The sequence below is a fragment of the Anser anser genome (assembly GCF_964211835.1).
Source record: "Anser anser genome assembly, chromosome: 1".
In the NCBI taxonomy this organism is placed as follows: domain Eukaryota; kingdom Metazoa; phylum Chordata; class Aves; order Anseriformes; family Anatidae; genus Anser; species Anser anser.
The window spans coordinates 54,512,665-54,538,974 of record NC_139720.1 but is presented as its reverse complement, the minus strand read 5'-3'; the positions used below and the strand labels follow the sequence as shown (position 1 = coordinate 54,538,974).

Here is a 26,310-nt window from a genome sequence, read left to right as displayed (position 1 = left end):
TTTATTCATCTCCTCTTAAACTTTCTCCACAGGTAATTCAAAAGATGATAAAAGGCTGTACTTGCTTACAGAGTACTGTAGTTCGGGGAGCTAATAGGTAAAAATATGAAGAATAATGAAAGGGAGAGGACATGGAACTTCTTGGCTGCATCTATAGGGTGGTCCTTCAGTGCTCTCCAACTGTTTTAATACTGTACCTGTGGCCTTGTACCTTCTGACAATCATATTTACAGGGGTAGGTTAGGAACACCCACTGTGATTTACTTTTCCAGGTCCTTGGTTGTAAGTGCTCAATAGTGAATGGTAGGTGTACCCTGGCAACTGTAAGTCATTCTCTACTGCAAGTGAGTTTTGTTTGATAAGGAAAGAGAAAGATGTGGGAATTGATTGTATGCCAGAGAAATTCAAGAGGTCTTTGATGGTCTTTTTTCTGACCATTGATGGTCTGTTTACAACATCTGTGGGCATTCAGTACTGGACCAAACCCATCTTCCTTGGACTTAAACTGGAATGATTTCCTTACCTCTCCTACGGAAAGCTCCCTCTTACCTCTGGTATTTAGTCAGGCTTTCAGAGCTGCCATGATCAGGATTACTTGGTTCTTCTTGAAATGTAGTTGCTGGAGAAAATCAAGGAAAACACGATAAACTGAAAGAGGCTGCCTGCTCTCTTTAAGGCCATAATTGCTTAAAGAGGATTTCAAAATACAATACCATGTTTTAAAGAGGCTTGTCTATATTTAGTCATAGAAATGGGGAAGCATCAGGCCATGATCGCCCCTCATCTAGCTTGCTCTGCTTTTAGCTTGCCTCAGGGCTAAGGCATAAACATTTGTAAGTGTTAATGGTGTTTAACATATTTTGCCTGTTTGTGCTATTAAAATTTAATTAGCCATCTGTTTGGAAAGGGTAACTTCAATTGAGCACTGGTAATTTTCAAACCGCTCCTCAAGTGGAGAGGTGAGAGGGAAAACAGAAATCCTCCTTTTTTTGGTCCTTTTCTGTTTTTTTTTTTTTTTTAAAGGACCAGGTAACAGATCTCATCATCTGGACATAAATCCGTGTGCTGGGAAGGGGCTACTAGCCGTGGGGCAGGTTTTTGTTCCTGTAAAGTTTAAGTTTATTAAAAATGAGGTGGGGAGGCGTCGCCCTCCTCTGAAGCGGTGTGATGCATGAATCCTCCTGAAGGCTTCCAGCCCCCGGGAGGAGCCGGGTGTAGGACCTCGCCTCCTTTATTTCCCCCAGAGCTGCAGTGCTCCCAAAAAGCGCTTCAGAAGCGCTTCTTTTATCGCGACACGCCTCCCGACAGCCCCTATCGCCGACAGAGGCGCTGAGGAAAGCGGCGGCGGCGCCGCCTACAACCCCCGGCGTGCCCCGTGCCGCCGCCCGGATGCCGCGCATGCGCGCAGCGCCTCCCGGAGCGGCGTGTGGGGCCGGCGCGGCGTCGGGCGCCCGCAGTGTGGGGACGGGCGGGCGGCAAGGAGGGGGGGGTGCCGCCGCCGCTGACGGGAGCAGGTGAGCCTGGGCGGGATGGGGGGTCCTGCCTCGGTCAGGGGGGGCTCAGCCGGCCGCCCCTCAGCCTCCGGGGCTTCCCTTCCCTTCCCTTCCCTTCCCTTCCCTTCCCTTCCCTTCCCTTCCCTTCCCTTCCCTTCCCTTCCCTTCCCCTCCCCCTCAGGGCTGCCGGGGCTGTCGCCCCCCCCATGCCCCCCCCTGTGATTTTCGGCCGTATCACACGTTAGAAGGAAGCTGGGAAGCAAAAGCCTGAAGAAGCAAGGTGGTAAGGGTTTAAATCTGTGCAGGCGGCGCCTGGGGGCTCCTCCGCAGCTGGGGGCTGCTCACTGAGCTGGTGGGGTCGGGAGAGGAGAATTTCCCTCTTTGCCTGCTTTTCTGCCTTCCTGATTTTTGGAGGGGTTTCTGCGTTTAGGCAGGTACTTCTCTTCCAAACAGGTGGGCTGTGGTGCTCTTTGTGGGTTTTTTGTTTGTACGTGATGGCATAGCATCCTAATTCACGATGATTCATGATGCCTCAGTCATGGCTTAATGTGACGCTCGGGGGGGGGGAGCGGTAGGGATAAAGTAGGAAAAGTGCCGTGAGGAAATGGAGGCTCCTTTGGTTTTAACGTACGTGAGAGAGAAGCCAAGTCTTGCTGGAGATGAGGTGTTCAGCGGTGTTCATCAGGTGGTCGGTAGCAGGAGGCTGGAGCCCAAAAGCACTGCGAAATCCCCAGCCCAGCAGAAGGAGCAGGGCACTGCCGTGCTGTGGCAGAGGTGCTGGCTGGAATACGGCTGCTTGCTGGGTTACCTGAGGAGTTTTTCAGCTGCTGCGGAGTCTGAAGGGGTGTGCTGGACAGGAAAAGCCACTGGAACGAAGATTTATTTCGTTACGGCTTTCCGGATGCACATGGTGTACGTGTGGCTTTCCCTCTGCAGAAAGGAAGGTTAGATCCCTACCCCAGAGAGTTAATGAAGTAAAAAGGAGGGAAGGGTGTGACAAGAGGCATGGCATGTACTTAAAGAGGTCAAGTGGGCATTGGTTGTGTCTCCTTAATATAAAGGTATGTTAATTCCGTATTTAAAAGACTAAAATGCCAGGTACTACCTTCTTCTTTTCCTGTTTAGGATAGTATTTTGACAACATATCCTGGTAATCTCAGGGAGATGTCATTTGTAGTGACTCCCTGCAAAGGAGACTGAAGGAAATATGTGAGCAGCAGCGGAGAGGAGGGAGCATGCTGGTAAGGGGGTGATAGACTAACATCAGCTAGTGAGGTGTGGGAAATACAGCACACCTGCCAGGACTGCAGTGATCCCCCAGCTTTGGGGTCTCCACTGATGTCATTTTGGTATGCCTTCATTGCTGTGCTGCTAATCTGTTGCTCGCTTTCCTGCGAGATGGCATCTTTTGCAAATCTCAGTGTTCCAAAAGACCTTGAAGATCTTAAAGATAGGCTATACTCAAAATACTTAGCTTCTTTAAATGAATGCCTCCTATGTGAGTTGGCTTGGTAATAGTAGGGACTACTGGTTCAGTGATCTGCATGAAATGAGCTGCGGGCCTCAGTCGCATTCTTAATAAATCGGTCTGCGTGATGCGAAGCTGTTTGCCGTGCTTGGTATTTGCCAGGCTGCTGTAACAAAGAAATCGGGGAGTTTGGCCCTGAGTGATACTGCATTTGACATTGCAACTGTTTTGGAAATGATTGGGGTGGTTGGTGCCCATCGTCCTGGCTGTTAACTGGAGACTTCTTACCAAAACACGAGAAGGGAAGAAAGCTTTGGGGGGGCAGAGGGGGGGGAAAAGTCCTTGCAACTTTATCTTCAGTGTCAGAGGTAAGGCGCTGGATGTGCTGGTGCGTGTGGCCCTACAGCTCCTCTAGCTGATGATCACTGCTGCTAGTTGGTGATCTGGATCACATCGGTGACCCTAATCCTATCCAAGCTCAAATCAATAGGATATAGAGACTATAGTTGTCAAGTTTTGCTGTGTATGGTGAGTGCAGTGTCCCAAATGTCCCTCGGGAGCTGGAGAGGTGTTGGCATTTCAGTATTGTATCCTCAGCAGCACAAGGACTTGTTTCAACTTCTTTCCTTGCCACCTTTCATCAGGCAGCCAGATCCTGAGATACGCAGAGCTCGTGCAGGGTGACTGGGGAGGAGTGTTTGTGTCTCGTCGTGCTTGTCTGCTGTCCTGCTGCTGGCTCCAGGGAGGGAAGAGGAGGATGTTGTCTTGCCATGTTTGTTTTGGCTCTGAGGAACTCTCGGCTTTTTTTTAAACGGGATTGCAACAAATGATACTGGTAACAGCAATTCTGGTTCTGGCTTTTAAAAAAAAAAGTTCCTTAGGGGAAGTAAAAATGTATTTGTTTATGAGATAGAGAAAAAGATAGCATATTGTCATTTGCACGATGAGAACTGTTGTCGCTCCCCAGTCAGTGCAGTGTTTCTTGGCTGGGTACTACCTGATGATTCAGAGATGAGAGAAAACGTCCATAACCCGACAGCCCTTTTGTTCTGGGCAAGAATTCTTCCTGAGCTTCAGAAATAGGAAATATGGTTATTTTTGTCTTGTTTTCTTACAAATGCTAATGATTGTCACGTAGTTTGCTTTTGTTTTTCCTGTCAGTTATCCAAGCATATAAATTTCTGCAGGAGCAAGATCCACATAGTCTAACATGACGTGTTAGAAAGGAGCTTTGCAAGCAGTCCTGGAATCCTGGCAGGTGTTTTGAGTGTTTAGCCTCTTCAGAAAGTTGAGTTCTGGAAAGACATAGCCCCAGAGGAGATACATCTTGAGTGCTGTGGGAGATATTTTCCTTGAAAAGCCATTTTTTTGGAGCCAAATGAAGTGAGACCTGCTTAGAGTCCTGCTAGGTGAGTCTGAGGTTCTTTTGCTGATACTATTTGTGCGTGAGCAGCACAGCTACAGGGGAAGTGACCTGAATCTAGCCTTTCATGCGTGGGAATGACAAGCCCTGACAACTAAAGCTCTGCAGATCCGTCAGAGGCCGTACCAAGGCAGAGTCATTCTTCAGGCTGTTCCTCTGCCACTGGGAACAGTAGGATGAGAGCAGCTTGGGAATAAAACTTCCACCAGGGGTGAGCTTGTGGGGTTGGCTCTGGATGTGGTGGAGAGCCTTGGATGATTACAGAAAAAACATATTAATAGCTGTCAGTGATGTCTTCCAGAATTTCTTTGGTTTTGTAGAACCCGGTGTCTCTGACAAGTGCTTGCTTTCAAACTTCTGTATAGCAAATGAAGCTGGCATGAACGAAGCTTTCACAGACATCTTAGAAACAGTTTGCAGACTTGCAGAAGTTCATGGACCAGAGGTTAGAAACACCTTCTGGAAAGTTTGGGAGGAAAATAAGTTTTTACAGAGTTCTGCAGAAGTGCCCTGGTCCTACACCATGCTTATTTGGGTGAAAGCATCCTTTAATTACACATAAATAAATTGCCTCAGGGAAAGGTGTTTGGGGTCCACTTAGCCGCTAATCAGAAACCTCTGGATTGTGTTTGCGTAGCAGTATTTAATGTGAAGCCACCTTTGCAGCCTTGAAGACCTTCTTGAAGACCCTTTGGGCTCTCACAAACCCGCCCTCTGGCACCTATGGGTTTTGTCCCGCCGTATTTGAAGCGAGGAGGGTTTTGCCTTGCAGCAAGAGAGGTGGGAGCGGATGCCTCTTTGTAGTTTGTGTCCTGGCCCTTTTTTTTTTTTTTTTTTTCATCCCCATTCAATGCAGACATGAAAAAACAAACAAACAGCTCTCAGCTATTGTTCCAGAGCTTGGTCTGGCGTAACCTCCTCATGTGAGATGGCAGGAGCGCTCTGTATTCCCATCGCATATCCTCTCCCCGCGCAAATAATGGGAATGCCAGGAAAGGGGAAACTCCTCCTCTTGTGATCCCAAGGGTCTGGGCAAACCACGTTCTCCACTGCAGTGCAGGTCGTGCTTAGCAGGTGCCCAGCGTGTGCTGTGTAAGGACAGACGCCTGCTTTCCAGGGCTAAAAAGCTGGGGGCTGGGACACGAGGGCAGGAGGTGCCTGCTTCTTGTCTGTGCTTCGTCGCTTACGTAGGTAGTTGTGAAGCTGGAGTTTCCTTCTGGCTGCGTGCACACAGAGCAAATATTGACTCGAGGAACTAATGGCATTTGCAGCTCCAGGATGTGCCTCTACCTGGCCTGAAGGGGAAGGCTCTGGGGGAAGGGAAGGCAAAGGGGAATTACTGGGTTCGGGATTGCTGGGTTCCTGCTCCCCTTGCCTGTTGCAGGTCAGGATTTTACCTCGGAAAACAAAAGCTTTCCAGGAGTGAGGGGGCAGAAACGAACTGCCTGATCCAGTGCCGGTTTCTTCTCTGATTTCGAAGAGAGGGACAGTCTAGATGTTAAATTGGATGCAATCTACTTGAGGTTTAAAAGCTGAGCTGGAAGAGGCTTCTAGGACCGCAACGAAGCGTGTGGCCTCCTGATGCGTACTGTGGCTTTGCAATCAGTTGTCTTTCCTAAAACTTTTTTTGTCTTTTTTTTTAAAGACAGGAAGAATGTAGAGGGCAGTGGAAACCAGCCGGCAGTCGGGCAGTGGGATTTACTGCGTGCGGAGCGTTGCTTCATGTTCAGTGGGAAGTCGAGTTTTTTCCTGTGCTAACTTAATGTTGGAGGAAGTGATTGTGTGTGATGCTTCTCTGACAGTGGGTGAAAGCCTAGAAAGAATTATGGTGGTTCTGCTCCTTCTGGTGACGTTTGCTGGTTGCTCCCTGCGTGGCTATTAGTTGTAGGGTTTGCAGCACACGAAAGCATTGCTTTGTAAAATGCTTTCCTAGCGTTCCAGCAGTGTACCTGCCGGAGGCGCACTGCTTTAGTGCCGGTTTTCTGCTGGATTTTATTTCTTCTTGGCTAAAATCATCAGAGGAAGAACGTTCGTGGGAAGGAGTTTTTATTCCAAAATAAAGATCCTACCGAAAAGTTCCTGACAGCATCGATTCATGGCCAGCACATCCAGGTGCAACCGCAGCAGGGTTAAGTCTGTCACGTGGCAAAAGAAGGCAAGCAAGTAAAACAGAGGCGGCAGGAGATTGTTATCTGGTGTTTGCAGGAAGGCAGGTAATTGAAATCTTTCATATCGCAGCTGTGTGGAAGAGAAAGCACGTCCAGAGGAGGCTTAGCACTGCCAAGTGGAAGTAAATTTCCGTGTCTCCTTTGCGAATCGATTTCTAGAGGATGCCTGCCCTGGAAAATAAACTAATTGGATGTATCCCTGCGTGCCGTGCGTTTGCAGCTCCACCAAAGGTGTGTTGCAGCTCGGGTGCTTCAAACGCCCGCAGCCGACGCTGGCTGTGTGCTGCCGTTGCAGCCGCCTTTTCCAGGTGCATGCGCGGACACTGTGGCTGCCCTCTGGCAAGCTGGAGTCAGCGGGGTGATCTGTTCTGAAGTGTGAGCTCACAAGAGTAGGACTGCAAACAGCAGGTACCGCTTGCGTTGTGACAAAGGATGTTCCCTTCAGAGGAAGAAGGAAAGGGAGGGCTGCCTGCTTTGTGACCAACATTGCTTTGTAGAAGAAATGGAATTGCCTTTAAACAAGGGAGATGCTTCTTAATACACAAGCGGAAATGGGCTTTAATTTGGCAGAGTTCTGCAAGTTTGGGAGTTGTCATCGCTGTTTTTTGCGTCCAATTTTCTTTGCATCCCTTACTGTTTTGGTAGTTTTCAATAACATCGTTAGCTGTAGCAGTTGGATGCACGCAGTTTTGCAGGTTCATGGGAGCCCCTTTTGGTAAGTGCTGTCTCTGGACCGGAAGGGTCGTTGCTCTGGGTTTGTATCCCTGTGTCAGAGGAAAGGGCTCGTGATATCCAGCTGTCCTTCTCCTCGCTTGCACAGGGCGCTGCCCGCCAGCGGCAGGGACCTTCCTCCCCGTTGCGGTGATGCTTTCCTGGAGGCCAGGCTTTCAGGAAGGTTTCCCTAGGAGCCAGAGGCAGGAAAAACCTGCGCACCGAGTTCAGCACCCTAATACCGGCACAGATCAGGGGAGGGAGGCCAGCAGAGGAGCAACCTCTGCCAAGGCAGAGACCGGGCTGTGTGACATGGGCAGGGGAAGGTGTTCCTCGGGACTTGGCACTCCTGCCCTGCTCCTGAGCACCGATGGGCCGTTTTCTCGTCTTCATGCCCAGCCCTTTGGCCAAGCTGCTCCGTAACAGGTTGGTTCAGCAGGGGCTGAAGGCACGGGGAAGGATAGCAGCGAGCTGGGGGCCCTGCTCCGTGCTGGAGGCACTCGGCACACGTCAGAGATCAGAGCACAGGCAGTGGGAAGCGTGGCAGAAGGGCCCCGGGGCTGGCACGGCTTCCTGCAGGAGGCATGGTAAAAAGGCAGGGCTGGAAACCCGTCCTGCAGCGCCTTGTGGGCTGTTCCTGACCTAGAGATCGCGAAGTTTGCAGCAGACTGACTGCGCTCCTCATAAAGGTCATTGGGAATGAGGCTAACCAGGCTGAGAGCAGGAGGCAGGGCACGGGCACTGAGCGGCTGGGGTGGCAGGGCAGTGATAAGCCTGGAAAAAAAAAACATCAAAATGCACTCGCAGAGATGTTGGAAGGGGAGATGAGTCCTGTCAGCAGATTTACCTGCCTGCTGGGCGTGCTGTGAGCATTGCCATGTGAAATGAGGGTGCAGGTGCTCGTCTCCTAGTTCTTGTGATGTCTTTACTGGGGGAAATCTTGGTGCTAAGAGAGCAAGTGGGGCTAGGGTGATAGAAGGACAGAGAGTTTACAGAACTCACAGGTAAGCAGCTGGTCACTGCGTGGACAACATAACTTCTCAGAAACAAAAGCTGGACTTGTTTTTTTTTTCTTTTTTTGCTCTAAGAGTTGTTGTTCGAAGATCAGAGTGTCTGTTCAGCCATGGCAGCCTTTCTCATGCAGAGAGCTGTTTGAATCTGGGAGGAAGAAGCCTTATCTTTTGTGTTCCCAGATGCCTTTCTGGCTGCTTATCTGAGAGCGCTGTAGCAAGGCTCTTCTGGGCTGCAAGCGCTTGCTGGAGAGTTCGCTGAGATGCAAAGGCAGGAGCGGCAATGTAACCTTGTACTACTGAGCACTGTAAACAACACAGACAAGGCCTTCTGGATAAATCCCTCGGGTTCCTCCTTGTAGTGGTTTGCAGCCAGAAGTAGCTTTACTGAAAAGGGGAAGCCGGAAAACCCATCCGAGGTGTGCAAACATTCGTTTCTCCCAAGTTCTTTCCTAAATAAGCTCGAGTGGCTGATATATCCCAGCACTGACTTTCTTTGGTGGAGGTGGCTCTTGCCATCTCCCACACAGAGAGCTACACGAATTATCTTGAAGCCCAAAATATCTGTTTCTGACTACCAAATTATTCTGTCGCTGTACTGGAAACCCCTTGTATGAATCTGCTGTGAACTGGTATCAGGTAAGTAAGGAGAGTGTGTGCTGTTGCATCGTGAGCTCTATCACCTGATGCATTTCAGAGGAGCCTGGCTCATGGCAGGAGGTTCTCCCTAGCATGGTCTCCACGTTCTGGTCTAGCTGATCACAGAAAAGCCTTGTCAGAGACTTTCCTAGCGCCCTTCAAGAGCTTATGCCACAGCCTAACACACATCACTCCCGTTTTGTGATGATACTCCTAAAACCTGTTTCAGACTTACTGTGTCTAAAGACACCCCTCAAACCCTCTTCACCTTCTCCATGGCTGGTGAATTCAGAGAATGATCGTGTGTGCTTTTTAGTATTTATAATTAAATACAGGACTCTCTACGTGATGGAAAAGGTGACGGAATTTGACTTGATTTTTGGCATACTTTCAATCAGCTATGCCAGTGGTGTCACACAGAATTTGGTAGATGATGCCATGCTCTTTGTAGCTGATAGGTGTGAAATCAAGAGGGAGTTCCAGTCTCTGAAGGTTAATTTTCCTGTGGGGAGCTTAAATACTACGGGATTTAATTTTCCTGTGGGGAATTTGTGCGTGAGGGGTCTGTCTGTCCCTCGCTGTGCTCTCAGATACGTATTGATAAGATGCCCTCGTAATCAATTCTTCTTTTTCTGTTTGTAACAGGATAGTGACCTCTCGCCTCTGAGACCAGTGGACAGCCTCTGCCACTCAGCCTTACCTAGCACAATGTCAGGTAAGCAGATAAAAACGGACCTTCGTATTCGATTGCTTTTTCTTTCTTCATCTGCAGCTTAGTAGAACAAAGTTACCGATTCCGGTAGATGTCCTTTTCATCAACATACTGCTCTGCGTGAAACAGAGGGAGGAAGAGTGCCCTGCTCCTTGTGACACAGCTGCCTTTTCATTCAGGGAGAACTCAATTCCTTCTTCAATCCCTGCTTCAGCCGCTGAATACAGAGGAAGGAGGAGAATGAAATGCAGTTTGCCTCCCCTGTTTTTCATAAGACTTATTTGGTTCTCTTCTCCTCCCAAGGCTTGCCCCAAAGTAGGCGGCTTGCTTATGATTGAGAGATTTTTGCTATAAAGTGGTAGTTCTGCGGCAGAGGGATGGCTGAAGAATGACTGGAGTTCAGCTGTGGGCTGCTGAGTTACAAGCTTTACTTTGTATAGGCCTCCTCTAGCCTGTTCCTCTTGCAGCGGCCAACTCTCCCACCCCATACCTTTGGCTGCACCTTCCTTCCTGAGCCAGCTGGTCATTTCAGGGAATATAACCCGAAGGGAGACTTCACTTCAAAGCCAAGTAAACCTTTTTGTCGGTGTGCTCAGCAGAAGGCCTGGGACATGCTCTATCTGCTTCAATTGCAGAACTCCATGTCTGCTTTTATTCCAAGGGAAGCCGAGCTACTCAGTGGGACACCACCTGAGACTGGGAAGGGGTTACCTTGACCACACAAGACCACGATAGGTATACTTGGGTTGCTGCAGCTTTCTACACCTGGGCTGGCAACCTCGAAGGGAAGGCAGCAGCCTCCCAGGCCTTCGTCAGCAAAGGGAGCAGATGAGCATCATGCTGAGGGCTCTCATTTCCCATTTTAGTGCCTGGGTGGCAGAGTGTCAGGGAACTCTGGAGTGCCATGAGTCTGTAGGAGGTGTTTACTTCATATATATATATATATTTTTTTTTTTTGGTAACAGTTGCTTTGGCTTGGCACAGCTTTTCCAGGAAGATGGTCGCATGATGCAGTGGAACAATTTTGTTCCCCAAAAGTCCCTTGTTAGAGAGAACTGAATTTGGCCTTCCTGCTGCTTTTGCTTGGTAATAATGGTTAAAACCTTCTGAAATTACTTGCTTCGGTGAAGTGGAAGCTGTCTCAATGTCTAGAGTGGCAGTGACAACAAACTGCTGGGCGAATCCTTTCCATGCTGGAAAAGCCTGTGACAAGTGTGCGTGTTCACGGGGAGTCCTTCCAGGTGTTCACTGCTGCGTGTTATCTCTCTGTGTTTAGGCCACCACACTCCCTCTGCTGGGGGTCCCTTCTCGGCACTCACCCCCAGCATTTGGCCGCAGGAGATCCTGGCAAAATACACCCAGGTACGGCGTGGGGCAGGGCGGGTACGTTCTCTGGCTCTGCGCAGAAAGAAAGGGACTCTGGTGGCTTCTGGGGGTCTCCAAACGCCGTAGGGAAAAGGGGGGAGAGATGCACTCCTCCGCCAGTGGTTTGGTTGCAGATGCTTGTTTGCTACTTGAACTTCATTTGTTTTGTGGGTGCGTGCTGGCTCTCGCAAGAGGATCTTGCAGAGCATAGAGAAACTTGTGTGAATTATTACCCTGCCGTTTTGCAACTCTTGCTCCACTGTGGAAATGTTGACACTCAAAGGGAGCCTCTGTCCCCATCAACCTGCTCCGGGCGGCTTGCGCACGACAGGAAGCGCTCGCCTCAAGGCCTGCCGCCAGGTGGGCAGAGCAGGAAGGAAGGAAGCAGCCCTGGAATTTTGTAACCTGCCCGCAGGGTTTGCCGAAGGCAGCCGTGCCCAGAGAAGCAGGTTAAAGCTGATCTGGGAGCTGTGCTAGAGCAGTGCTTGTGAGACCCCGTGGGATGAGCAGGTGGGCTTGTAGGAAATGGAAGCACCTGTAGGTTTATCATTCCCTACAAAAACCTTCTGGTTGTAACCTCTGGCGTACGTGCCCCAGTGCCAGCCACGAGCACAGGTGAGGGAAGTTAAGATTTGGGTCCTGGAACTTAATTCCCTTTGGCCTGTAAGTTGGGCTTGCTTCCTAGGTGCAAATCCCAGTTTTGCCTGCGGTCTTTCGGAGAAGAGCTGAAAGCAACAGGCAGGGGATGGGGCAGCGCAGGGAGCTGAATTTGCAGTGCCCTGTCACCTAGTGTACGTACTGCTGTGTCTTAGAGGAGCAGACAGAGACCTCTGGAGCTGATGTGTAGATTCCTTAGCCCCTGAGGAGGGCTGTGTGCCCCTCCAGGTGGGAAGTCCTCATCTTGATACGATGCTGTGCTCGAGCACATGTACCAAGCCCTGCTGGAAAAGAGATCACTGGGAAAACCTGTGTGGGTTGGAAAGCAGAGCTCCACATCTTCCATGGAGGAGTCAAAACGGGGATAGCACGCAGCACCTCCCCAGCTGGGAGCTGTGGTGGGAGGCATCAAAAACAAAAGGACAAGGAGCGCAGTCGCTCAGAGGGCTCGGTGCGGTGGGGCGGGGCGGTATCCGCTTGTATCTGTTCGCTTGGGCAGTGCTGGAGTGGTGAAAGTGTCTGTTCTCCTTCCTCGCGTCCCCCAGAAAGAAGAGTCCATCGAGCAGCCCGAGTTCCACTACGACGAATTCGGTTTCCGAGTTGATAAGGAAGGTAAAGCCAGCCCCATCCCTCCCCCTTCCGACGTGGCCGGGGCGCAGCCCTGCCCGTGCTTCCGAGTGTGGCAGGGTGATTTTGCAGCTGCTCTGGGCTAGGTTTTGTCCACTTACAGGTCAGCTTTTTTCTGTGTTACTGTTGCTGTTAAAGGCCCCGCATTACTTGTGCTGGCCTGGTGGGGTCTGGAGCAGGATACGCAGCAGAGCCGTTGCCGTCCGCTTACACCTGTGGTGTAGGTACGGGAGGGATGAAAGTTAAGGGGACGTTGCCATTTCCATTAGCAGCTGCGTGCTGGGGAAGGGCAGCTTTCCCGGTTCCCAGTGGGGTCTCTCTGTGCCCTCTGAGGGGAGATTTCCAGGTCTCAGGCCATACAACGTGAGGGCAGAACTTGTTTGCACGTGCGCCCTGAGGCACCTTGAGCTGTAGAGGATCCTCTCGAAGCGATGACCTGGAGGTGAGGACAAGACAGAGAGAGAGCAATTTTCTTCAGACAGAACATTTGATGGGCTTGTGCATTATGAAGCCAGCAGGAAGATTTGGATTGCTTTGTTGGGGTCTGTTTTAGGATGAAGGATGCCTTACGTCAAACCTGTGCTGGCACTAAAGTATATTTTAGAAAGATGGCCTCAGGTTAAGGTGCCCTCTCATTGTGAATTTGCCAGTGTTCTTATTAAAGATTTTTTTGGTGATTAGATATCCCCGAAGTTAACATTTTGTGCCTCATTACTTGCATGAGCTTATGGCTTTCTGCTTGTCACCTCCGAGGCTCGCTCTGCTTTTGTCAGCTTGATTTAAAGATCCTTACAAAACCCAGCAGGATGACTGCTGCCAGGGTCTTGTTTAATTCCTGCCATGCTCGGCTGTAAATCAGGAGTGAATAGAGGCTAGGCCTGCCAACAGCTTCTTAGGTCTCAAGGCTTCAGTGCCTTTTGCTTACAACCAAAAAATTTGCTACGCGGAGAAGACAGTTAGGAACCACGCTTTGCCTTCCCGTGCTCTGGCTGGAAGACACGAATGTTTTTGTGTGCTTTCTTCAGATGGCTGTCCTACTCCTCCCCGTGTGCGTTCCCCCTCTCACTTGTCTCCGTGTCTTTCCCTTCCCTTGCCGAGGCAGACGGTGCTGAGACAAACTCCAGCAAGCTCCTGGGGCTCCCGCTGACAGAGGAGCCGCAGCAGAGGCTCAAGTGGCAGGCTCACCTGGAGTTCACGCACAACCACGACGTGGGCGACCTCACCTGGGACAAAATCGAGGTCACCCTGCCGCGTTCAGACAAGCTGCGCTCGCTGGTGCTGGCTGGCATCCCGCACAGCATGAGGCCACAGGTAAGAGTGCTGCCTGGCTGGGCAGACCCCCCTGCCCAGAGTAGGGGGCAGAGGAACAAGACCGCTTTCTTTCGGTTAGAGGCTGCCAGGTAATGGCTCTCCGTGGCTGTGTCTCAGTGGCTCTTCCTCTCCCTGTTCAGCTGTGGATGCGCCTTTCTGGGGCCTTGCAGAAGAAGAGAAATTCCGAGATGTCGTATCGGGATATCGTGAAAAACAGCTCTAACGACGAAACCATTGCTGCAAAACAGGTGAGAGAGACTGCCTAGTGCCAACTGGGCGGCAGATGAAACTTGTCCCACCAGCATGCCTGCTGTTCTAAGCGGTAAAGCCAGGGGCTGAGTTCAGACAAGTGTCGGGAGCCACCAAGCTGCCGTCTGACCGGCTTTTTTTGCACGTGTTAGTGAAAGCTATTAAACTGGCCCTGGGTGCTTGGACAGGGCCATCTTCTTCAGTCCTTAAGGACCTGAGAATGGGTGGAGGGAAGCAGAGTTCCCTGAGGCAAGGAGCCGTGGATAAGTACAGAGAGCAGAAGGCAATTGGGGTGCTGCCAGCTGACCGTTTCCTTGTTCGTGGCTGTCTGGCAGATTGAAAAGGACTTGCTCCGCACGATGCCCAGCAACGCCTGCTTCTCCAACATGAACAGTATTGGGGTGCCACGGCTACGCAGGATCCTACGGGGACTTGCCTGGCTCTACCCCGAGATTGGATATTGCCAAGGCACCGGCATGGTGAGTTGCTTTCGTGGTGTTTTTGCAATGGGGTCATTCTGTCTGTGGCAGCTGTGCTGGACTAAGTGATTTGAGGCAGTGCTACCAGACACTGCGGCCTCCAGACTAGTTGAAGGGAAATCCATTCTGCATGGAACACTTTTTCCTAGGAGAGGTGGAGCAGAGCAACGCCAAGTATCCAAAGGTGTGGAATAATTTGGTCTGTCTGTGGGGAAGGGACAGGCAATACCCTGAGGAGAAATCCCTTTCATGGGAGAGACCACAGGAATGCTGCCAGAGAGGAAGGAAGGTTCTGGTCACCTAGGCACAGGTCTGTGTGAGGAAGGGAAAGATGTTCCTCTGCTCTGCAAGCTTGTCATGCAGTCTGTCTTCCTTCAAAATCCCAGGTGGCTGCCTCTCTGCTGCTCTTCCTGGAAGAAGAAGATGCCTTCTGGATGATGTGCGCTATCATTGAAGAACTGGTTCCTGCCTCCTACTTCAGCACCACCCTGATGGGGGTGCAGACCGACCAGCGTGTCCTGCGGCAGCTCATCGTGCAGTACTTGCCCCGCCTGGACAAGCTGCTCCAGGAGCACGACATTGGTAAAAATGTGCCCGTAGCTTTTCTGGCCAGGGTGGTGTGCAGGCAGAGATTGCTGCCCTTATTTTACAAAGGGAGAACGGCAGAGCTGGGAGCAAACCTCCTGGCTCTGGAGGCCGTGGCAGTGCATGGTCATCTTTAAGCTGGGAGGGCAGCACTCGGGGGAGTCCATCCCCACGGGTTGGCTGAATTCCCCTGTCGTGATTCCTTTCTGTGTCTCTACTCACAGAGCTGTCCCTGATCACCTTGCACTGGTTCCTCACCTCTTTCGCTAGCGTCGTCCACATCAAGCTGCTGCTGCGCATCTGGGACCTCTTCTTCTACCAGGGCTCCCTGGTGCTGTTCCAGCTCACGCTGGGCATGCTCAGCATGAAGGTAACTCCTACCCCCACTTCCTTCTTTATAGTATTTCAGTATTTAATGGCAAATTTTAGGCGCAAGGTTTTGTATCCACTTCCTCTGTGTGGTTTGGGAATGTGTGAAGGGCGGAGGTGAGCAAGGGGAAGGTAGAGCACAGCAGGTGCTACACAGCATGTGAGACTGAGTAGTTTCCCTTTCCTTGACCCCAGGAAGATCCCTGCTCTACCTAATTCTGGCAGAATAGCTTCTGTTTTGCTGATTTGACTTTAATTTCGATGGTGAATGTCAGATAAAGTTCTGGGAGCAGATCTCAGTGCAGTAGAGTAGTACCCAGGCTGTGCGCTGAGTGTAAGATCGCATCTAGCAGCCCCGAGAGCACAGCCGTCATGCTCGCCGTTCTGTGTGGTAAAATGACTGCATCGTTGCAGGAGGATGAGCTGATCCAGTCCGAGAACTCTGCCTCAATCTTCAACACGCTGTCGGACATCCCCAGCCAGATCGAAGATGCCGACGTGCTGCTGCGGGAGGCCATGCGCGTGGCGGGCTCGCTGACAGACGTGGCGGTGGAGACCCAGCGCCGCAAACACTTGGCCTACCTCATTGCCGACCAAGGGCAGCTGCTCAACTCCAGCACCACTGTCAACAGTTTGTCCAAAGTGAGTGCCCAGATTGCTTGGAACTAACCTGAGCACACTAGGTAGAGTAGGAATGGGATTAAGGCATTAGTAAGAAACTGATACGCTAAAATAACTCTGGAAGGGAGAGTCAGAAAACAGCAGCAGCCTTTGAGAAGCTGAAAAAGAAATACATCTGTGTTTAACCTCAGACTGCAGTCTGCAGTTGCAGATGTAGTAGCTCCGGTTTGTCAAGCCTGCGTAGAAGATATATTCTTGATGCTCATCTGTGTGCTTATCAGCAGACAATCCTGCAATTCTGAAACGTAATGGGCATCCACTTAGAAATCTAAATAAAATTACGTGTGGAACTGCTTCTGGCAACAGGTAGAATTAAAACTAAAATTATTCAGTTGAATCATGGTTGATTCTTGAACTTCAATTATGCTTTCGTAATAATCAAGCTATAAATAACCTGTTGCACATGGAGCAGATCAAGCAGGAGAGCTGATTCATTGCAGTTGGAACTAGAACAACTGTCTAAAATTGCTGGGTCACTTGTCTGCCCCTTCCAGCAGTTACTGTCAGGGCCCCTTGCTCAGACCTGACCGTTGCGGAGGGTTGCTTCCTTTTCATGTACTAAATCTGCTGTGATGTGTGCGCTCTTCTTCTTTTTCTCTTTTCTCTCTCCCCCTTAGATTGTGCGGCGCAGGACTCAGCGCAGGAAATCTGGCATTACCTCTCTGCTTTTCGGTAAGGACAGTCCTGTGCCTATCGCCTGGTGTGGATGGATCTAGCAGCCTGGGAGGGAGGGTGGTGAACGACGCGGGGAAACGCTGGGAAGAGGAGAGTAGGGAGCTAGAACTGAAGGATGAGAGGGAAGAAGTGTAGTTTTCTATTCGCTTGCTTTGGTCTGAGCTCAGAAAGTGAGTTTCAAATCCGTCGGTAAGTCCTTAAGTGGTGACTAACGGTGGGCTGCAGCTCAGCCCTGTGCAACGTCCTCCTTGCACTGCCCAGTGCTCTAACACATTTTCTGGCAGACCACGTGCAGTCCATGGGCTGTATGTTGTAGTCTCCTGATATTGCTCCTCTGAGCTCAGGAACATCATCTCTGAAGATGTGAGACAGGACGGGATGGTCCGGTGGGTCACCCATCCAGTTTTTTAAGTCAAAATTTAAAAATGCAGACATCACTGATGCTCCTTCCCCTTACCTGCTACAAGAGTTCGATGTCGTGAACAAACGTCTTTGATTCTTAATTCTCACTGCTTATGAGCTAACCCAACTTATGTCCAGAAAGCACGTGGCCGGGATAGGTTTTGCATAGATACAAAAATAACTTATTCTGTGGCTTTTGTAATAGCCTTTTCTATCGTAAACCTCACTGTCATCACCTTCTGTGCAACTGGCTAGCTGTCTTGAAATTGCTACATCTCACCACAGAAACTTGTTTTTCCGGGGAAAGAGAATGTACTGAGTTTACAAGGTTTAAATAATGTTCCTGTTGTGGTTGAAATGGCCTGAATACATTTAAAGCTGTGTTTTACTGGTCTTTTCAGAGAAGAGCTTTTCTGACGGTCTCTGGGAAGCTCATATATTGTCAGAGGCTTTGCTTACACGCACGTACAGCATTACATATAAAGATGACAGTACAGGACTGGTGAAGCTGTAAGGTTGAGCGTGCAGAAGTGAAGAAAGGCAGGAAGGTTGTTACTGCAACCTGAACTCTTCTATGTAATGCTGTCATACGGTCAGTACAAACTGAATCTGTAGGGAACGTAGCTGCCACGTGCATCTTTCTTGTGTCTCAGTCTCTTCTTGGCCAAGTTAGAGCACCTTCCTTGAAGGTGATAGTGAGTATTCCCAGGCAACAAGATAAATTTGAAGTTCAGGGTTCAAAATGTTTCAATGGTGGAAGATGATTGATGATCACTGAGATGACTGATGGTGGGTTTTATGTACAGTGACTGTCATGCTTTTGCCCTAAAGTTATTCTTAGTAACTACAACGTTATTTAAAACGTGTGTGATAGTGGTTTTACCACTAGTGGTACCTAGTCTTGGTCTGGGTGGGAGTAAGAATTTATCCAGAACCTAGTTCTTCCTTAGAGAGAATGAAGACGTAGAAGTAACTTGGACAGGGGCCATAAAATCACTGGAGAGCTGTTCGGAAGGGACCTCTGGAGGAGGTTGGTAGTCCGACCTCTTGTGCTCGTGCGAGATGAGGTCAGCCAGGGCTTTCTGTCGCTGAGCCTCGAGAAGTTGGATCAGATCTCTAACAAAGAAATAGGAAAAAGAAACAACGAAAGGCAGTACGTGTTGCCCTTTTCCTGTCAGATGGTCATCGCACCAAGGAGACCCAGGAGAGCTAGTCCTCCTCTGCACAACTACACGGTCTTTGCAGCTCAAAATAGAGCCTCCTCACACGTGGCCGATCCCGCACTCATTTCCTGTTTTGGAAACACACACAGGTGCAGCGAGCTGAATCTGGTGGAAACCCCAGTCGCTTTCCTCTGTATTTTGTGTATTTGGAGGTGGGAGGGTGTGGAGCTTTCTTCCTCTCTCTCCTGCTTGCGTTTGGGTGGGATTCATCAGGGTACAGAGGGAGGAGCACAGGATTTTGGCCAGGAGGGGCCAAATGATGAAGCAAAGAGTCAGCAATCCGTGTAAACGAGGGCAGCCCACTGCTAGCGTGGCTGTGGTTGTAGTTTCTTCTTTAGTCACACTCTGTGTTAGCAGCATGAATTTTCCAGGAATCTCCCCCACTGTCTGCGTGATCACTTATCTATTTACAATCTTTCTCTCTCTCTGAAACTGCAGTGAGACTTCTTACGTGCTCGTTCTCTTACCCCGTTGCCTTAGGAGGAGGTTTTTGTTGATTTTCATTGTTTGGCCTGGGAGTTAGTGTGCGTTAGCCTATTCTAGTCCAGAAGCTTCAGAAGTTCAGTTTTTCTCTTACGCTCTCTGTCTAAATCTGATTCTCTTATTTAATATAGCAAATGGAAAAGAATTATAAAGATCATTTTAAATCTAATATTGTGCTTCCACTTATGTTCTTAAAGTTTTGGACTTTTTAATTAGTATTACTTGTGATTAAAAGACGCCGTTAATCGCTTTTCAGTAAGCAGGAGCTATTCTTCATGTATGCGTAGCAAAAATAGACCTGTGAAAATACACTCTGAATTTAAAACAAATGATTTTTTTTTAGGGAAAGAAGCAAATGATTAATCACGTACCCAATTGTTAAGGCATTCAGATGCATTAATTGCCTACAGAATCAATGCCAGTAGGTGTCTTTCTGTATAAATTAATAGGAGTTTTGACAGCTTATGTGGGAATTAGTGAAAGTTGGAAGGTGCTTGGATTACTTTTGTTTTGTACTTACGACCATTTGCGTACATCAAGATCTTTGACCTTTGGCTGTTAGGGAGGCTGAGGTCACGAAGGATGGAAGCTTCTCTCTCATGGCTATCACTTCTAGGCTGACACAGGAAAGTGGCCTATCTTGGTTTTCGCATCTTTTTCAAGTCTCGGTGAAGGAGATGCTCTCACCCTGTATGCAGTGTAAAAATTAGAAGTAGTTTGCACAAAACCTGTTTCAGTTTTAAGAGAATTTCAGTTCAAGAAAACTTTTGCAGCGTCCCTAGCTTTGAGTCTGACCATTGTGCTGTCTGTGTGTGCTGCGTAGGTGCTTCTCCGAAGCAGTACAGCAGCAGCTTGGTACGCTGACTTGCCCAGAAAGATCAAGGACAACGTCCTCCCAGTCCCATATATTTGTTGGGAATAGCAGCTCCTTAAAAATTGAGACAGTTTTGTTGATAATTCTTATTTACGTTATTGAATAGATTGGTATTAAGTACCTGCCGTAATGTAGACAGGCTTGTTTGATTTCTGATGCTAATAAAAAATAAATATCTCATACTTGGTTTCCTTTCCTCACCTTCCGTCTGGCTGCGTGGGCTCCACCAGGGGACGACGACCTGGAGGCACTGAAAGCCAAGAACATCAAGCAGACGGAGCTGGTGGCTGACCTTCGCGAGGCCATCCTCCAGGTGGCCCGGCACTTCCAGTGCGTGGATCCCAAGAACTGCAGCATTGTGAGTGGGAGCTGCCGCGTGCTCCTGGAGCGTGTGGGCTCGAGAAGGAACTTCTTGGTGTAACGGGTGGAAGGGGAGGGTTGCTCAGCCCACCTCTGGTGGAGGAGGGCTGTGCCGGGATGTCTGCTTGCGAGAAGGGTTTGGGAACAGGCGCGTGTAAGCTCTGGTAGATCAGCTGGGACTCACCTGCTGGTTTTCATTCCTCTTTGCTCTGCATCCGTGTGCGTGCCAGGACCTGACTCCGGACTACAGCATGGAGAGCCACCAGCGGGACCACGAGAACTACGTGGCCTGCTCCCGCAACCGCCGGCGCCGCGCCAAGGCTCTGCTGGACTTCGAGCGCCACGACGACGATGAGCTGGGCTTCCGCAAGAACGACATCATTACGGTGCGTGGGCCGCCGGGAGAGGCACCGGGGCAGGACCGGGCAGACCCAGCTTGTTTGGGATGCTGCACTGCCTCTTCTGCAGGGAAACCAGGGGGGAGATCAGCTCAGAGTATTTAGGGGACCGAGGGAAGCAGCGGGTGGTTCTGGGGATGAGGCAGGATGTTCCTGTGAGTGTTGTTTTGTGGGGCATTCTCAACACAACTGCAAAGTCCCTTTCCTGGCTGCCACACAGCAGAGCCAAAGCTTGATTTGGTCCCAGTTCAACACCTCACACCGTGCTGTGGTAAGGCTGTAAAAGCATCTGTTTGCCTTTTAGCTGTGGGCATCCCATCTAGAATTGGGGAAAAAGGGGGTGGCATTGTGTTTGCGGTAGCTTTTTGCCATTGAAAACCCTGGACCACACGAGATTAAGGCATTGGCAAAAGAGAAGAAAGCAGTTCCTCGTTGTGCACACAGTCAGGCAGCTGTAGCCCTCCTGGCACTGCACCCTCACCTGTGGGGAGAAAGTTCTGTGTCCTGCCTCCATTCCTTGCTTGCTTGCAAGTCGTCATCTGACACTCTTCAACCGCTGTTTCCCGCTCCCTGTTTTTCAGATCATTTCCCAGAAGGACGAGCACTGTTGGGTGGGAGAGCTGAATGGGCTGAGAGGTGAGAGCAGGGCAGGTTGCACTGGGCAGGGAGCAGGGTGGGATGCAAAGGATGGTGGTTGGGTGCAAATCATCTCTGCCGCTCATGGGTGGTATCCTGTAATTGGCTTCCTCTTGCAGTTGCCTGAATTCTTGTGATTTTTCAGGCTGCTTGCTTCCTTCTCTGGGGTTGGACTCCATGAACTCTGGTTTATTCTCAGCCTCCACTGGTATCTCGTCTCCCCTGTGCAGGGTTTCTCAGTGGCTACGTTAGGCTCACCTCTTTTGTCCATTCTTTGTAGGTTGGTTTCCTGCAAAATTTGTGGAGATCTTGGATGAGAGAAGCAAAGAGGTAATTAAGAAAATAATAATAATTGAAAAGAGCTGTGTATTGCCCTCGTTGAGCGTATTTGTTCACTCTCTGCTGAGCACCTGGTGATGTGATCAAGCAGCTTATTTTCCTAAGCCTGTTTGCTCAGCTTCCTGATGCTGGCCAAGCAGACGGTCAGGGCTGCGGGGAGCTGAGCGCCGTGCCTGGAGGCCGGCTTTGGGAAAGCTGAGAAATCATAAGGCAGGCACGCAGCAGGATTCTGTGGGCAGTATTTCTGCCTGCTTCCCTCTGCCTGTGCTCTCTTCCTCCTTCGAGGCTGTCCCTGTGGATCTTGCCGGTGCTTTCTGGTCACCACAGTGGATCCTCCCCCAGCAGCTGCGCCCGAGGGAGCGCTGTCTTGGTTCCTCTTGCGTCCAGCAGCGGTGAGATGCCAGCTATTTAGAGCAGATAGCTCAGTATGGCGCCGAGGCTGGGGTAACTGTCAGAAGACAGATGTCATCAGCTCTAGGCAGCTTGCAGGGTAGTGGAGAAAGCCCTGTTCATCCTGTCCTCCTCGCCATCTGGGGAGTGAGGAAGGGCTCAAAGGGTGACCGGAGACCCCAAGAGAGATGTCACTGTCGGCCGACATCCCGCTTGCTTCCCTCTATAGCAGCACGTCAGCGTGACACCTTGGAGCGACGCTCCAGCTGACCAGGGAGTTCTCACCTACCCCCGTTTGTCTTGACCTTCGGCAGCTCACGGAGTCCCGAAGACCCTCCCTGCGTGTCTCTGTCCTTCCCGTAGCTCAGACAGCCGTACCCCAGACTGCAGCAGTTCCCCTACGCTGCATGCTGACGGGATGGCGTTGGTGTCACTGCTCCGGCATCCTGCTGTGGCGCTAGGCACAAAAGTGGCCGTGGCGCCTTACATAAGCTCGTGAAGGGCTGCGGGAGGGGGCTGATGTGCACCTGGGAGCGAAGGAGGTGTGTGTGGAGCAGCTGTAGGTGGGCACGCCACCTCCACGCGCTGTCTCCGTGCACTGAGAGCTGGCTCTTGGTGTTCCTCAGTACTCCATTGCTGGCGACGACTCGGTCACGGAAGGGGTGACGGACTTGGTGCGAGGCACGCTTTGTCCAGCCCTCAAGTCCATATTTGAGCACGGACTGAAGAAGCCGTCGCTGCTGGGGGGCGCCTGCCACCCCTGGCTGTTCATCGAAGAGGTGAGGCGTCTCCCTTCCCTTCGCGGGGCTGGGGTGAAGGGGCTGCAGGGCGGTGTGTGCTGACTGTCCCTCTGCCTTCCTAGGCTGCAAGCAGGGAAGTGGAAAGGGACTTTGACTCCGTGTATTCTCGCCTCGTGCTCTGCAAGACTTACAGGTAAGGCCACGTTACTCACGTCAAGCAGCAGCGTCTGTGCCCTGCTCCTGCGTGCCCATCAAGCTGCTGCTGCTGCTCTCCACCTTGGGAAGGCGCCCCAGCCTCCTAGTAGCTGTGCACTGTGATCTTTTCAGGCTCGATGAAGACGGCAAAGTCCTCACTCCGGAGGAGCTGCTTTACCGGGTGAGTGCTGCCCCAGCCCAGCCAGCAATGTAGGGCTGTTTCCTGTAGGGGCTGCTGGAGGGCAGTGCCCTTCCGGGAGGTGCTTGAGAGTCTCCCTGACCTTCCCCGACTGGGGAAAGGCAGAAAGGGGAACTGTCTGGCAACCTCAGCCCCTGTAATGCTGGTGGGTAGGTGGTACCGGGTGAGGGTGGGAGCACGCTGGGGAGCTCTGGGGAGGGCAGAATTTGGCTGTGCTGCCGACACGGTTGCTCAGCTCGGCTCAGCCTGAGGCTGAGCTGCGCGGAGGCAGTAACCACATCCTCCTGCCCTCCAGGCAGTTCAGGCTGTGAACATGACGCACGACGCCGCACACGCACAGATGGACGTGAAACTTCGCTCCCTCATCTGTGTCGGACTCAAGTGAGTCGCCCGGTCCTGTCACCCTCGGCGCCGTGGGTGCGAGGAGCTTGGGAGGGGGCACAGCAGGCTCATGAGCAGCGGTTTTTTTGGATCTACCTTCGGCTGCAGGGACTTGTTCCCCTCTCACTACAGCCACTGAGTGCAACCCATAGGGTTTAGCTGGGGTGTTCTGCTCCCAACGGGGACAAAGGCTGTGGGCTGGGGTCAAGGCTGGGGCTGAAAACAGCCTGTCCCAAAGGGACAGAGCTTCTTTCCATGGCTTCAGCTGAGTAACGTGCCTCCACCCCATCGCTGCAGCGAGCAAGTGCTACATTTGTGGCTGGAGGTGCTGTGCTCGAGCTTGCAGACCGTGGAGAAGTGGTTCCATCCCTGGTCGTTCCTGCGCAGTCCCGGCTGGGTGCAGATCAAGTGTGAGCTGAGGTGAGTCTGTCCCCTTGGGCCTCGCGTGGATTTCCTCCTCCCCTGCAGGAGACAGGCTCCACCGTGGCAGGTTTTGGACCCTCTCCAGTCAGCAGCAGCGCGGGCTGCCCAGACATCCTCTGCGGAGATCTCGTTCCGTGTGCTGAGGCAGCAGCGACTGTCTAGACAGCTTAATGGGATGCACCGTGCCTGCCTGATTAGGGGCAGAACCCGGCTCCCGGGGAGCTGTCGTGACAAGCAGGCAGCATCTGCCTGCCAGCAGCCTCCTCCGTCCTGGCCAAAAACGAGACAGCCCCGCACCTGCTCTGAGGGAGACACTCCGCCTTTTCCAGACCCCCCGCCAGCGAGGAGCAGGGCTGTGTACCCCCGGCTTGGGGTGCCCTGTGCCTGTGCTGCTGCTGAACGGCTGGGAGGGTGGGGAGGACTGAGGAAGGAAGAGGCCTGAGCAGCCTGCTGCCGGGGTCCGAGCGCTGCACCCCAGCGCTCAGGGCAGGGCTGAGGCCGTGTCCCCAGCCCCTGCTTGAAGCTGGGTCCAGCGAGGGAGCTCCACGCGCCGTCCCCATGCAGCACGGGGCTCAGGACGCTGCCCTTCCTCCAGGGCAAGGGGGAGAGATGGGTGCAAAAAGCGGGGTGCCGCCAGCAGCGGTCTGCTTCTGGAGAGAGCCCTGCCAGCCCCCGCTGCCGGCCGCACGCAGCCTCAGCCACTTGTGTCCGTGGTGTAGCAGAGCTCGGGGCTGCGCTGCTGTGCCGGGCTCTGTAGGGGTTGCACTTGAGTCACGTTTTTCAAGCTTCTCTTCCAGCCTGGGACTGGCAGGATGGGAAGTCCAAGGAGGAGGCGGAAAGCGGGGATGAGTGGCTGGTGCTGCTCTGTCAGCGCCAGCAAACGCGGATCCCCGCCCTTGTAAGCTGGGTGTTTTTCTAGGGCAGGCTGGTGCAATTGTGCGCCTGGGGGCAGCAGTTGCGGTGCACGGGCTGGGAGTGTGCTCTGGGTGCGTGCCCGGGTGCGCACGTTACCGCCCTCCTCTCCTTCCATTTCAGAGTCCTCTGCAAATTCGCCTTCAGCCTGTCTCAGGACTGGGAGCTGCCGATAAAGAGGGAGGTGAGTGGGCAGCATCTCCTTCCCTCCTTCCCCTGGGGGCTGCGCTCACCGCCTCCCCTCCCAGCCCGGAGCCCTGTCCCGTCCCCAGGCAGGGTCGGAGGCTGCGGACGGAGCTGTTTTCCCTGCCAGGCCCGGCCCCGCGGCTGGGGCAGGGGGAAGTGGCGGGCCCCTCCCTTCCCCGGTGCTCTCCAAACCGCAGGGCCTCTCCCTGCCTCGCCTCGGCGGCGTGGAGGTGGGCAGTGCAGGAGGCCGCGCTGCCTGGCTGCTGGGGACCTCGGCGTGCCCGCGTTTCGCCTGCAGATGCTTCCCCCTCGCTTTTCGGGGTGCGGCGCGCTGACCCGGGTCTCTGTCGCCCTGCAGGAGAAGGAGAAGAAGCCGCTGAAGGAAGGGGTGCAGGACATGCTTGTGAAGCACCATCTCTTCAGCTGGGACATAGACGGGTGACCCACACCCCGCCCCGGCCCGGGGAACCTTCTCAACGGCACACGCTCCTCTCCCCCACCCCCGTCATCTCACACCCCCTCCCCTCCCCACACTTGTACCTGTGACAAAATCCCCCTCAGGGGGCTGCCGGCGCACCGACGGCAGCAGTGCCACAAGGCCGAGCTGCGGACCCGAGGGCGGCGATGGTCGAGGTTGATGCTGCACAGGGACAAGTGTGCTCCGGCCAGAAAAGCCAACGTGCCCCCCGGCCTTCCCCGTCTCTGCCACCCCCGTTTCCCTGCCTCCCCCCAGCGCAGGGGGTGAGCGGCGGGGCCCTGCAGGCCAGCAGCTGCGTGTGTGTGCTTCGAGCGCTGCTGTCGCTGCGGGGAAGGGGCAGCCCTCGCGGGGTGGCTTTGGGCTGTGGAAGCCGGTGCCGTGGGCAGGAGGCACCGCGGGGGGAATCGGGCTGTGGGAGCAGGGCCGGCGCGGCTGCTCCTGGCCAGCCGGGGGCTCGCCTCCGTCGGGGAGAGGGGAGGCGAAGCCCGAAGCGCTTGGACGAGTTCCCCCGACCTGGATCCGGGGCAGGGAAGGGGAACCGGCGTCGGCCTCGTCCCACTGCTCTGGCGGGTGGGGTGCTGACAAGCGGTGCCCGACTGCACCAGCCTGGTGCCGCCGAACAGCCTTAGGGGATGGGCCTTGTCTCCTCTGCGAGCAGACAAAAACCAACACTCCCCTAAAAAAACAAAACGAGTGTTTCATGCTGTCATTTTAGTCTCTAGGTGATTTTTACTGTTAACCAAAAAGCTGTAAATTATCTCCAGGACCGTGTGTATATTTTGGCACTGTTGTAGCTCAGGATGGGGGTTCAGGTCGGAGCTGGCTCAGGGAGACTAACTCGTCCTCCTGGCCCTGCGGTGGCGGCAGGGACAGGTCGGGAGTGGAGAATTGCTGCTTTGTGGTGGTGGCTCTGGATATGGAGTCTGTGACTTTCTACTGAAAGCGCTTGTCTGTGAGCACAAACTACTCGTGAAATGACACTAGATTCTTACTTTCCTTTATTCCGTGGGTTTGTAAATAAACTGCATCTTGGGAGAGCGCTGGGCTGCGCCTTTGTTTTTCCACAGGG

The 26,310-nt window shown here is 52.4% G+C and overlaps 1 protein-coding gene across 4 annotated transcripts; it reads left to right on the top strand.

The window, feature by feature from the left end:
- Positions 1-1,177: 1,177 nt before the first annotated feature.
- On the top strand, positions 1,178-26,278 carry SGSM3 (small G protein signaling modulator 3). 4 transcript variants are annotated; one of them, XM_083835240.1, is made up of 22 exons: positions 1,178-1,514; positions 9,558-9,627; positions 10,901-10,986; positions 12,192-12,258; positions 13,376-13,584; positions 13,725-13,832; positions 14,169-14,312; positions 14,699-14,894; positions 15,122-15,267; positions 15,681-15,908; positions 16,565-16,619; positions 19,835-19,962; positions 20,195-20,350; positions 20,944-20,998; positions 21,279-21,328; positions 22,354-22,506; positions 22,590-22,660; positions 22,795-22,843; positions 23,157-23,242; positions 23,540-23,662; positions 24,701-24,761; positions 25,122-26,278. In XM_083835240.1, the coding sequence occupies exons 2-22, from the start codon at positions 9,621-9,623 to the stop codon at positions 25,203-25,205; spliced, it is 2,262 nt and encodes a 753-aa protein (XP_083691366.1). In that variant the 5' UTR covers positions 1,178-1,514; positions 9,558-9,620; the 3' UTR covers positions 25,206-26,278. The 4 variants fall into 4 exon arrangements, with proteins under 4 accessions (XP_083691366.1, XP_083691365.1, XP_083691367.1 ...); XM_083835239.1 differs by lacking the exon at positions 1,178-1,514 and adding an exon at positions 2,712-2,734; XM_083835241.1 differs by lacking the exon at positions 1,178-1,514 and adding an exon at positions 3,405-4,370.
- Positions 26,279-26,310: the final 32 nt, after the last annotated feature.